The sequence below is a fragment of the Coffea arabica genome, chromosome 8c, assembly GCF_036785885.1.
Source record: "Coffea arabica cultivar ET-39 chromosome 8c, Coffea Arabica ET-39 HiFi, whole genome shotgun sequence".
Classification (NCBI taxonomy): Eukaryota; Viridiplantae; Streptophyta; class Magnoliopsida; order Gentianales; family Rubiaceae; genus Coffea; species Coffea arabica.
Window position 1 is genome coordinate 15,676,046 of NC_092325.1, and position 13,825 is coordinate 15,689,870.

The 13,825-nt window shown below is 40.8% G+C and overlaps 1 protein-coding gene across 1 annotated transcript; it reads right to left on the minus strand.

The window, feature by feature from the left end:
* Window positions 1–8,410: 8,410 nt before the first annotated feature.
* Window positions 8,411–9,190, minus strand: LOC140013402 (uncharacterized mitochondrial protein AtMg00860-like). Its single transcript, XM_072062673.1, has 2 exons — window positions 9,070–9,190; window positions 8,411–8,610 (listed from the first exon to the last, which is right to left on the minus strand). The coding sequence occupies exons 1-2, from the start codon at window positions 9,188–9,190 to the stop codon at window positions 8,411–8,413; spliced, it is 321 nt and encodes a 106-aa protein (XP_071918774.1).
* Window positions 9,191–13,825: the final 4,635 nt, after the last annotated feature.

Here is a 13,825-nt window from a genome sequence, read left to right on the forward strand (position 1 = left end):
AAAGACACATTGAGCTGATCTTGGTGTGTTCCATTCCAAAATCAATTGTAGATCTTGCAAGCCTCCATGGAGGTGGTACTCCAAGAGTTAAACCCCGTTGGTATCCATTCATGGAACAATGTCAACTCAAATGGGGAGTTGAATCGAGCTCATCTTGAAGGGAACACTCCACATTTTGGGGATGGTTGTGTACCAAGGGTTGGTTTAAAGAACAAGTACCTCAATGACCATTATGATTTTTGTCTTGCTCTTAGTCCACATGAAGCTCCAATATCACCAAATCCGCCTTGTGGCCTTGCAAGTGTTTTTGGGCCGGAGTTCGATTTCATGGGATACACTTCACACCACTTTGAGGACCCTTACCTCATGACCACAAACGATCAAGTTGAGCATATATTGAACATGGTTTGTGAGATTCAAGATTCGACAAGGGTTATTTTCCAACTTAGCACGTGGGTTTTGCATTGGATGACATCTGTAGCCATCATAACAAGATTGAGTCGAAGGCATGTAACTCGTCTTGTCACCATTCATGCTTCAATTCGTGGGCAAATTGCTTTCAAGAGGAGGGGAATGATACAAACAAGAGGAGGGGAATGATACAAACAAGAGGAGCCATTGGAGTAAAGCCATGAGTTTTCTTGGCTGGTTGTGAGTATTTTCAAACTAACCAAGAGACATGAGCACCGAACCATAGTAATCATAACGTATGCAAGTATCATTCAGTCTAAGAGGGCCAATATGTGGTAGCATTAGATTTGGGGTTCATACTACCAACTCTTGTAGTATCATCTATTTCCATCAAGATTTGAGGACAAATCCTTCTCAAGTGGAGGGGACTGATGTGGCGACCCCACTTCCCCCTAAGGCGAACCAAAGGGTTGGCGGGCCGTCTGCCCAACTCTCGCCAGGACTCACGCAAGCATTTAACCCAAATCCTTTCGAAGAATAACCTAATCTATTACAAAACAATTCTCCCGAAGAAGGCCGTCACTACAACTACATTAACTTCAGAGATAGTAATAATTTAACGTAGCCAATCGACGGCTTCAAAAAAAATCTCACGCGTTACGAACTGCGAAATAGAATCGTACCGTCCTGACTAAGTAATAATTCATACAACAAAATACAACAATCAAGCCAAGCATCCAAATTAAGTTTTACACATTTTCCGGCTTCAAGTGACAATCCAAATAAAAAGTACATTATCCAAATTAACGCATTACAGCCCACAAAAGTAGTCATAGTATTCAACTACATTCCAAAAGGAAAACATGAGCAAGTTTCAAAGCTTTCAATTCCCAGAACCTGTTAAGGAAAACAAATAAACGTGGGGTGAGCTAAATCTCAGTGGTGCCCCAAAACATGCATCTAAATAAACAAATAGCAAGAATCAATATTGACTAAGGTAAACAAGTAGGAAAGCGGATAACAACACAAGGTAGGATACAGGGGCTCTCAAGAGCCATTTTCCTCGCTTGATCACCATTCATCGTAGTTGACCCTCCGTCAACTCTCACTACTTATAGTCCATGTAGATCCTCTCATTTTTACTCCTAACCCGTCACCGTACGTACCCTTGTCCCGGGCCCGAACACCAACTAAGGAAGCAGTATACTCGAGATATACCCTTAGAAAATTGGGAGCAGTATACTTGAGTATACCCTCAGGAAATTAGTCGAGGGATTCACCCAACAACGTTATTGCAGTTCGATTCAGGAGTCGAGAGATTCACCCAACGACGCAACTACATTTTGATTCGAGGATTCACGAGAAAAAAAAATTGTTTCACGCAAATCACCACTCGAACGGCTAGTGCGATAAAGTACACACTGCTCACTTCAATGGATCAAAACCATTTTTTGCTAATACCACATATCAAGTCAAGAAAGCACTTAAATCAGGTAGGAATAGAACAAGCAGGGACACTCACCAAGAGTGAAGTTACTGATCAAGCTGGGAATCAAAATCTGCGTCCTCGCTAAACCCTAAAATACCAAATTTTAACTATAAGTGGGCTATACTAGTTCTAGAATTACATAAGAAAAATTATTCGTAGTATAGCTAGTTTATTTTCTTGGAATAATTCAACAAACCATGTAGTATTAAAACTAGTAAAATACTTTGTAAAATTTCTTTAATATTACTTTTCTTGCAAAAGTGTTACTAAAACTAATTTTTACATGAAATAATGTTTCTTGCTGAACAAGTTTTCTGAACGTTTAGTTAAAATCGCTAAAATCTGGTATTTTGGAAATTTCCTCTAGAAAACTAGCAAGGAACAGGTCTTAAAGAAAGGAAAGGAAATGAAACAAGACTTAGGGTTTTAAAAGCTAGAAAAATTATTTTCTATAACTATCAAGGCTAGTTTAAGCTAAAGAAAAATTGTCGGTTGGCAAAATTTAAGGTAAAATACTAATTACTGAATTTTATCGTTTGATACTAGCGGGAAAAAAATATTTTTGATTAGCTTGATCGAAATTGCTTGAGTTCACAGGGTCGAAACGACTTTCACAATTTCGATCCCATTTCGAAATCCCATTATGGTTCAAATTTGCCAGCAAATCAAAATCACATTTTAATAGAAAATCCCTAGGGCTTCGTCAATCATTAGCCCTGGGTTTTCAATAGATTCACTTCTGATCAAAATGGAATAAATGACCAAGGCTTCATCAATCATTAGCTCTTGGTTTTGGCAAGTTCATATCACCTCACAGTTGAAGCAAAATAAATATAAAGTCTTCAAGTAATTCTAGCAATTAATTTCATCACACTTTGACACTTGTATAAAATCATTCAAATGGCCAAGGCTTCATCTATCATTAGCCCTGAGCATCCAGCAATCCAAGTGTTTCACATCCGTGTATCTTATAAAACTTTAAAACAACATATTCCAGGTATTCCCAACCATTATGTTTCAAAGAAAAATTTCAAAACCAAGCTGAAATTCCAACTCAACCTTCAGCTATCACAAAGAAAAATTCCAGCATTTATATTCCAACATTCTTGGTTCAGTCTTCCAATATATTGAATATTTCATCGCTAAGCAACTTACACAGCTTAAAATACACATCTCCCACGCATTTCTAAACCATTACATTCCAAGGAAGAAATAAAATAAAAATTCCAGAACTCATTAAAATTTCCAAAAACAACTGAAAATTCCTGCTCAAACCTCTCGGCTATCAAGACTTTTCCAGCACTTAGAGGTTTATAAATCCAACTTTTCCTTGGCTAAAACATGGTTTTAGGTTCTCAAATTCAACATGCCATCACTTAACTAGTTAATTAACATATCTAGCTCAGGAATTAAATTCGATTAACGACGAAAGTCATCCAAAATTTCCAGAAATTTCCAGCTAGGCCTCGGTTGCAGCTGCATGAAGACTGATTGCATTTTATTTTTATTTTCTGTTCTAACTCAACTAATTAACTACATACAAAGCTCAATTATCCTGTTATTAGTGAGATAGTCATAGTTATAGACTCAGAACAACAAAATTAGACCAACCAAAGCTGCATTATCCAAAACAGATTCTCGGCAAATTCAAGATTTTAGCGTACGTCAGCATTTTTTTTTTCTAAAACATCATCCGAGGTCTAGATTCAACATGCAACATCCTAATCAACTTAATCATTCACTTTTTAGTTAGTCAATCAGGATCTCAAGCTCAGATTATCAAAATTGGACAGATTAGAACTGCATTGCTTTATTAACCTCTCAGCCGAACCATTTATCCTTCCAATCAAAATCTTTTTTTTTTTTCTTCTTCCTTTTTCCAATGTCTCATCCGTTGGTTTAAAATCAACATGCAAAACTCTAACCAGTTTAATCAGCTAGTGATTAGTTGATTATGCACCAAAACAAGCTCAGATTACTACAACTAAACAGGATTACATCTGCATTTCTGATTAAAGCTCACGGCTATTCCATATTACCAAGGCAGATTTTTCTCAAGCTTCAAATATCATCATCCGAATGCATAATCCAACATGCAAGGCCGTAATCCTCTTGTTTTTAGTTGGTTAAACACATAATTAAGCTCAGATTGTCACAGGGAAACAAAAATAAAGCTGCATCTGCAACTCAGCTTCTCGGCAGAAACATTTACTTCCAAAACAGATTTTTCTAAACTTTGATTTCATCATCCGACTGCACAAACAACACATGCAGGCTCCTAGATGGCTCAATCTACCTCTGATCAACCCAAATAGTCCAGAAACTTACCTCAGAAGCAAGCTAAGCTTACGCACAAGAAATCTGAAATTTTTTTTCTTTCTTCCACTCGGCTCTCACGCACGGCCTGAAGTGCTGGTTTGCTTGGCTGTGGCGGCCGGTGGAGCTGGTGGTTGTTGCGGTTGGAAAACTGGGTGCAGCTGGTGGAAATGGAAGTGCAGAATGGTTGGAACTCGCTCACGGCTTCTCCCTGGTTTCACTCTAGCTCACAGATAGAAATTTGGAAGTGTTGCAGCTGGCGGATCGCAGCTCTCAAGTTTTTTTTTTTTTTTCCTTTGCTCTCGGATGAAGCTGTTTCCTCACTCTCTCTGCCAATACTCACGATGAAGGTGGAGTGCGGTGGTGGTTTGTGATACAGAAATGAAGAGGAAGAAAGATGGGTGCCGCGGTTTTGAGAAGGAGGTTGAGTGTAGGAAGAGGTTGAGTGTTGAGATGGTAGAAAATTCTATTGGCCGGATGGTGCGGTGCTTATGATGCTGTCAGAGGGATTGTTTGGTTTTGCATGGAAATGTTGTGGTTGTATGGGGCATCTTAGTCTTTTCACTTTTCTTCCTAACCTCTACTTAAATTCTCAATTCTAACTTAATTCCAAAAATTATCCCCAAGTGTGATTTGAACATCTAATTATATACTAGTCATGCAAGACTTTAATTATCGTAACTTCATGCCTTAAGTATGTTTAGCATACTTGTATTATATTATCTAAAATTCATTGATTTCGTCTTATCGTGAAAATTTTCCTTTTAACAATATACGCTAGCAACTGATTGGAATTAATCATTGAGTTTCAAGTAATTTATTCTAAGGTAATAAGATTAATCGACTCAAGTATCATTAATTTTGCATAAAGGAATTTAAGTATTCTAACATTTTATGTTAAGGCGAAAAAAAAAAATAATCTAACTCTAAAGATATTAATTTAGTCTAGCAAAACCAAGAAATTTCATAACTTAGGAAAATTATATTATTTTTCACATAAACCTGTTTTTACGTACTTAATTGCAAACAAGTAAAAGTAATGCTAGAAATTATTAAGGAATAAAAGAAATGCAAATGAAATATGCACTGGCTTATATATATTTTCAGGGTTCTCACAACTGATGTGTGCACGAACCTTAGCCCAAGTAATGATCCAGTTCGAGTTCCATTGGGCCCAGTGATACGTTCCTCGATCAACTTGTTTCGAGACACGTAGCACGTTTGCCCAAGGATCTAGCGAGATTGTCCTACGCTTGGATTGTGGGTCCTAAAATCAATACGAACGACACACGAGTTGGTTTAAGGCAGTAGAACGACGACTCCAATCGAAGTGGTTACTCAAATGGATAGGTCGGTAGAACAATCAAGGACAAGACGCAAGATTGGTCAATAACCCTTGCCAAAGCAAGTAGAAGGCTCGAATCTCTCTTAAAAAGAAGAATTGAAAATAGTCAAACTTTATTGATAAAACGTCTACCTTCAAGCCTTACAAAGCTAGCCTTTTTATAGGATAAAGGTTACTAAAACCCTAAGGGAACCATTCGGCCATCTTGGTGTCAAGATGGGCCGGCCCATGCTCTACTAAAGCAACTAATCTAACTCTAAGTAAACACTAAGGCCTAAAGCCCTATTCGGCCAACTCACTTGGAGGCCCACTTGACTCTTCATGGGCTTGGATCATGGTGTATATGACTTGCTTGTCTCTTTCTAGGCCTTCAATATCTCTATGGACTCCATGTTGGTCTTGGACCATTCGGACGAGGCCTTGGAGGGATTCTTTGAAGAGCTTGGCTCATGTACGTGTGACTGGGCCCATGCACGTGGGACTCGGACTGGGTTATTACGTGGGTTGAGGTCCGTGCACACATCAGTTGGTTTAAGGCTGGGTCAACACAGACGACACGAGTTGGTTTAAGGTGGTAGAACGACGACTCCAATCGAGGTGGTTATTCAAGTGGACAGGTCGGTAGAACAATCAAGGACAAGATGCAAGATTGCTCAATAACCCTTGCCAAAGCAAGTAGAAGGCTCGAATCTCTCTTAACAAGAAGAATCGAAAATAGTCAAACTTTATTGATAAAATGTCTACCTTCAAACCTTACAAAGCTAGCCTTTTTATAGGCTAAAGGTTACTAAAACCCTAAGGGAAGCATTCGGCCATCTTGGTGCCAAGATGGGCCGGCCCATGCTCTACTAAAGCAACTAATCTAACTCTAAGTAAACAATAAGGCCTAAAGCCCTATTCGACCAACTCACTTGGAGGCCCACTTGACTCTTCATGGGCTTGGATCATGGTGTAGATGACTTGCTTGTCTCCTTCTAGGCCTTCAATATCTCTATGGACTCCATCTTGGACCATTCGGACGAGGACTTGGAGAGATTCTTTGAAAAGCTTGGCTCGTGCACGTGAGACTAGGCCCAATAGGACTCGGACTAGGTCATTACGTGGGCTGAGGTCCGTGCACACATCAGTCCCTTCCTCTTGAGAAGAATTTGCCCTCAAATCTAGATCCTCCTCATCAAGAAATGGGCTCAAATCCACGACATTGAAGGTCGCACTAACATTGTATTCCCCAAGTAGCTCCAATTTGTAAGCGTTGTCATTAACTCGTTGGAGCACTCGAAAGGGTCCATCACCTCTTGGGGACAACTTGCTTTGACGCTGCTTGGGAAATCTCTCTTTTCGCAAGTGTAGCCAAACCCAATCTTCAGGTTCAAAAACCATCTTACGACGGTACTTGTTGGCTTGCTGGATGTATTGCTGAGTACGCCTCTCAATATGTTTGCTCGAACGGCTTCATGTAACCTGCGCACAAAATCAGCTTTCCTTTTCCCATCTAAGCTTGTGTGCTCAGAGGAAGGTAAGGGAACTAAATCAAGGGGGATCAGCGGGTTAAAGCCATAAACAATCTCAAAAGGTGAGTAGTGTGTGGCACTATGAACAGTTCGATTGTAGGCAAATTCAACATGAGGCAAACACTCTTCCCAAGTTTTAAGATTCTTTTTAATCAAAGCCCGAAGTAGAGTGCCAAGTGTGCGATTAACAACTTCAGTCTGTCCATCGCTTTGTGGATGACTGGTGGTAGAGAATAACAATCTAGTGCCAAGTTAAGACCACAAAGTCTTCCAAAAGTAACTCAAGAACTTTACATCTCTATCGCTAACAATGGTCTTAGGCATGCCATGTAGACGGACAACTTCTTTAAAGAACAAATGAGCAATGTGAGATGCATCGTCAGTTTTGTGACAGGGGATAAAATGTGCCATTTTAGAGAATCTATCAACTATGACAAAGATGGAATCATTACCCCGTGGTGACCTAGGTAGTCCTAAGACAAAGTCCATAGACAAGTCTACCCAAGGATAGTGAGGAATAGGCAATGGGGTATACAGGCCATATAGATTTGTTTTGGACTTCACCTTATGACAAGTGACGCATCTACCAACCATGCGTTCAACATTCCTATGCATGTGAAGCCAATAAAAGTACTTTTGTAACATGGCTAGAGTCTTAACAATGCCAAAGTGTCCCATGAGACCACCACTATGTGCCTCTCGAATCAAAAGATCACGAATGGAAGAGTTAGGGGCACACAATTTATCCACATAAAACAAAAATCTATTGTGCAAGAAGTACTTTCCATGTGGATTCTTTATACAAGATGCATAGACTTCTTCAAAGTCATGGTCATGGGCATATATCTCCTTAAGCATCTCGAACCCTAACATCTTGGCATCAAGGACGGCAAGCAAAGAATGTCTACGAGATAAAGCATCAGCTACCACATTCGTTTTGCCGGTTTTGTACTTAATGACATAGGAGAAGGTGTCGATAAAACTTACCCATTTGGCATGGCGCTTGCTCAACTTGGGTTGGCCCTTGAGAAATTTCAAGGATTCGTGATCAGTGTGTATCACAAACTCCCTTGGGCGTAGGTAGTATTTTCAAGTCTCCAATGCTCGTACAAGTGAGTAGAGCTCCTTATCATATGTGGGGTAGTTCAGGGCAGCACCTCCTAGTTTCTCACTAAAGAATGCACAAGGCCTCTTGTCTTGTATGAGAACGGCCCTAATACCTACACCAGAGGCATCACATTCAATTTCAAAGGTCTTGTGAAAATTTGGTAATGCCAAAACAGGTGCATGCATGAGTTTGTTTTTGAGGGTGCGGAATGCTTGATCTTGGGGGTCTCCCTAACAGAATTTGTCATTCTTCTTGGTCACGACAGTCAATGGGGCATCAATGGTACTGAAGTCTTTGACAAATCGTCGGTAGAAACCTGCCAATCCATGGAAGCTGCGCACCTCATGGACGGATGTTGGAGTTGGCCATTGCTTGATGGCCTCAACCTTGGACTCGTCCACTTTGATTCCCTGTGATCTCACTACATATCCTAAGAACACAAGCTCGTTTGTACAAAAGGTGCACTTCTTAAGGTTAGCGTATAAACGCGCCTGTCGAAGTGTCTCAAGAACTAATCTCACATGCTCCATGTGCTCTTCTTGTTCACTGTGACTATATATTAGAATATCGTCAAAGTAAACAATGACAAATTTTCCAATGAAATGCCTCAAAACATGGTTCATTAATCGTATGAATGTACTAGGGGCATTAGTCAGCCCAAAAGGCATGACTAGCTACTCATAGAGACCATGTTTGGTTTTGAAAGCCGTTTTCTATTCATCGCCTTTTTTCATCCTAATTTGATGATAGCCACTCCTTAAGTAAATTTTAGTGAATATAATAGCACCATCGAGTTCATCAAGCATATCATCTAATCTAGGAATGGGGTGACGGCATTTAACAGTAATAGCGTTAACGGCCCTACAATCAGTGCACATGCGCCAAGTACCATCCTTTTTGGGGACAAGTATCACCGGCACAGCACAAGGACTTAGACTCTCCTTTATCCAACCCTTACCAAATAGGCCATCAACTTGCCGTTGAAACTCCTTTGTCTCCTCAGGGCCCATGTGGTAAGCAGATTTGTTAGGTAGTGGTGCTCCAGGAATCAGGTCAATTTGGTGCTCAATCTCTCGAATGGGTGGTAAGCCATCAGGGACCTCGTCAGGGTAAACATCCTCAAATTCCTGCAAAATAGCAACCATACTTGAAGGCAATGCCTTATCGAGCTTAGCAACATCTAAAAGCACATGTTTGCAAATCATGAGGAGTACAGGCTAATCAGAATTCACAACTTTCCTAACTTCCTTAGCCTTAATGATCATGTTTTGCTTCCTGGTGGGTGGTTTAATGGGTGAATTGTCATGCGTAGCACTAGGTGTGCTCACTTGACCCTTAGTCGATTGCTCACTTGTAGAAGTGGAACTTTTGCCCGGGTTGACCACCTTTTGTTTCCTCCTTTGACGGTCCTGTTCACACTCTTTTTGTAACTTAAGTTGGTCCTCATACACTTGTGCAAATGTGAGTGGTGTGAGGACCTTACGTTTGCCATCGTGTAAAAGGGTGTACTTATCGCCCTTCTGTCGAATGTGACGTGTTTGTCAAATTGCCAGGATCTCCCCAATATGACATGTGTAGCATGCTTAGGCACGACGTCACAAACAATTTCATCAGTATAAGTACCAATGGAAAAGGGAACGTGTACCTGTTTGAAGACGCGTACCTCTCCATCCTCACTTAACCATTGGAGGCGGTAAGGGTGTGGATATCTTTGTAGTTGGGAGGCCTAAACTCTCAACCATGAGCAAGCTCGCCACATTCATGCAACTCCCACCATCGATGATGAGGCTACACACCTTGTCACCTACTTTACAACAGGTGTAAAAGAAGTTCTCTCTCTGTAGTTGCTCGTCCTTCTTAACTCGGGCGGTTAGCACTCGTTGTGCTACTAAGTAACCTACTTCTCCTTGTATAGGAGAGCAATCTTCCTCAGCCGAGTCTTTCTCCAAGTAGTCATCTTTGATCAATCCCGGCATCTCCTCACAATCGTGGTCATCAGACACGATCTCGCCATTGTGAGTGATTAGCATGACCCTTTGGTTGGGACATTGAGACTGAATATGTCCTAACCCTTGGCATTTAAAACACTTGATGTCCCTACTCCTAGTCTTAGGAGTCTCATGTGATGCCTTAGAAGTAGACCCGGATGTGTTAACAGCTTTGTTAGGGGTAAAATTGGTATTACGGTTAGGGCACTACCTTGAATTCGGCTAGAAGGTGTTGATGTAGCCGAATTTCCAGCTTCGTGGGTCATCCTCCGTGGTAGGTTTCCCCTCCAGGAAGGCGAGTTGGAAGATTGGAAGGTACGGGTCCCATGCCTCAATTTCTTTCCCCTCTCGGCCTTGATAGTGAGTTCAAGAAGGTCATGCATGTCCAAATAGTGTTGGAGCTCCAAGGCTTCTTGAAGCTCAGGGTTGAGACCTCGAAGAAACCTAGCCATGATTGCTTCGCTATCTTCTTGAAGGTTCGCCCTTATCATGGCCATCTCGATCTCCTTATAGTAATCTTCCACACTCAAGTTACCTTGAGTGAGGGTTTGAAGTTTGGCGTGGAGATCTCGATTGTAGTAGTTTGGAACAAATCTCTTACGCATCAATGCCTTGAGTTCCCGCCAAGTTCGGACTCGAGGTTCTCCCATTCTCCTTATATGGTTGCTCACTTGGTCCCACCAAACTAGGGCGTAGTCGGTGAACTCAACGGTGGCAACTTTAACCTTTTGTTCCTCACTATAATCATAACAGTCGAAGACCATCTCGATACGGCCTTCCTATTCCAAGTAAGCTTCAGGGTCGCTTTTGCCTTTGAAAGCGGGAACTTGAATTTTAAGTCCCTTGAGTTCGTTCTTAGACGTGTCCCTTCTAGGCTTCTCGGGTCGTTCCTCATCCTCACTGTAGAGTAGTCCTCGCTATTTGTCTCTTTGGTGCCATGGTTATTCCGGTTGTGAGATCTTGAACGAGAGCTCCGTGTGAGACTTTTGGATAGCTCGTTAAATCGAGTATGCAACTCCTCCATTTGTTGCTCACTAATTCGCCTGAGCTCGTTATTCATGGTGGTGAACATCAAGGAGTAGTTTGTGGTGTGTTGTTGTTGCTCCATGTCTCTATTTATGCCCTGCAAAAGGTTAGTAACAAGACAATAATGCAAGCATATCCTCACTTCAGTCCCTTAGTGTATCACTCTCTCGTGTTTTATCACTCAAAGCACTCTGAGGAACTCACCAATGTCCCTTACCTGTCGGCTTAGGTAGGTGAGAAATGCCGCGCAATGTCCAAGGATTGCAACCAACTTATCCACCAAGGTAGTCAAGAAGTACGACTCAAGAGTGGACGCAAATAGAAGACAAGAAGCACGGATTTAGGAAGGATGGAGACAGCGGTCAGATTTGGGAAGGTGCCAATGTGAACTCAAGTAGGGGGTTGCGCGGTTTTGGAAAGTCCCAAATGCGGACAGCTCTAGAGGGGTGCTAGTATGAACAAACAAGGGATGAAAATCCTAGTTTCCTAAGATGGATGAGGTGCTCCTAAAATATAGGGAGATGTTCCTAAAATATAGGAGTGGTTTCCTAAATCGTAGGAGTGTGTCCAAGCGGAAGTTGGAGAGTTACCCAAGTGTCTCACTTAGTTTTCTAATGTGATTTTGGAAAAAAAAACAAGTTTAAGTTTGGAAACTCTTTAGAAAACCCTTTCTTGAATAACTTTAGAAACCCTAAATTCCTCTACAAGTGGACCTGCAAATCAGACTTGGGTTCTAACTCCTTCCAACCGAAATTTCAGATTTGGTTTTCCCCTTTCAATCCTCTTTCAAGTTGACTAAAACACCTATAAGATTCCTTCCACACAACCCGAGCTCATACACACACAACCAGATTTGGCTACCCTTCCTCCTTGCGCAACAACCAAGATAGTTTTGGACTATGGCGTCACGGCAAGAGGATGCAAGTGACCTCATGCAAGCTACACCCACACGGGTTGCTCAAGATTCTTCCAAGAAATTTATTCCCAAACCAAGAAAGCCCTTCACAACCGCAAGAGAGTATAGGAAGTTGTTTATTCGAAGGGAGGTTCAAGTTTTCAAGAAACAAGGTGGTCAAGAAATTCAAGAACCTCAAAGGGTGGGGTGATCAAGAATTGCAAGAAGAGGTAAGCCAAAACTTTTGAGTTCTTTTCCTTGTGCAATTTTCTGGTTTGGTTTAGAAACAAGATGTAATGGTAGTTGTCTTGGCAATAAAAGAACCGAATTCTTCCTTTTCTTGTTCGGCCCTCTTGTGCTAGCCGAATGGCCTTCTTTCTTTTCTTTTCATTTTTGTCTTTTTTTTTTACTTAAGGACAATTCAAAGACTCGGCCGAATGAGTAAAATTCCAGCAATTTGTGTGAGACCCCGTAATTTTCTCATTTTCTGGGTTTTATTCTATTTAATGGCATATTTTTCTGCATTTTCTTTATTAGGAAAATTTCTAGATAATTTTTATGAGTAAATATTCTTTTTAGAAGATTTTCTAGTATCGGTTAGTTTTTGAGAAATTAAGAGCGTATATCGAACGTGGGACCCGCTAGTGCGGAAAGTTCGGTAAAATTTGGCCAATTAGGTTAAGTGGTGTATACCGGATTTAATTTATCAGGTGTTAAGAGATAATTAGAGGTTGCTTAGAAGGTTAATGATGGAGAGACAAAAGGATAAGTTTTAACAAAAAGGGATGCTAGGTGTCTTCACATGGTTGGAACTTGGACTTTGACTACTAATTCCTAACTTTACTAAATACCAATTTGGACCAAAAATCATCTTCATTTTGTCTTGCTTTGGCCGAATTTCTTAGAGAGGAAAGGAAAGAGAAGGCTTCAACTACTTCATCCATTTCTTGCACAAATCTTGTGATCCAACCATCCAAACTTGAAATCACTCCATAAAACTCCCTAGCTAGGTAAGATTGTGGAAGGTGGTGGAGTGGTTTGGAAAGAGGAGGTGCTAAAGTGCTTCTTTTCTTGAGGTTTCAAGGTGAGTAGCTAAGGAATTCCCTCTTTGATCTTGTTAATGTCAAATTAATGGTTTATGTTGGTTAAAGATGTGATTTTATGGAAGATTAGCACTTGAATGCATGAATTTCAGATTAGGGTTTCTAGTTTCTTCAATTCTGGCCGGTACTGTTACACCTAGTTAGAGGCCGAATTGGCCTTAGCACAAAACATGAAAGTTGTAGAGAATGATGTTTTCTAGTTTCCTGTAAATTTTCAGCCCAATCCGAGTTCGGTATCCTGAGATAAGATGGAAATACCCAGACTGGTCTAGGTAGGAGTTTAGCAAACAGGGTTGTCATTTCACCCAATCTGACCGTGACTTTTCACCATGATCCTTACCGAATTAGATTTTAGCCAAAACATGAAAGTTGATCCAATAGTATAAACTAGTTTCCTGCAAAATTTCATCTTGATCCGACCACTGTAGCATGTGAAATGACCGAAATACCCTTGACTGTCCATGAAACCTGTTTCGCGCCCAGAATTCTGTTTTCGTGTAGTTTTCCATATTTGATCATGAAAATGCATGATTTGGCCTTGGAGGTCTTCATAAGAAATGTATGATTGTGTTTTAGCTTCGAAACACCATAAGATACACTTCAATCGGACTTCCGTAGCCTGAGTTATTGCTG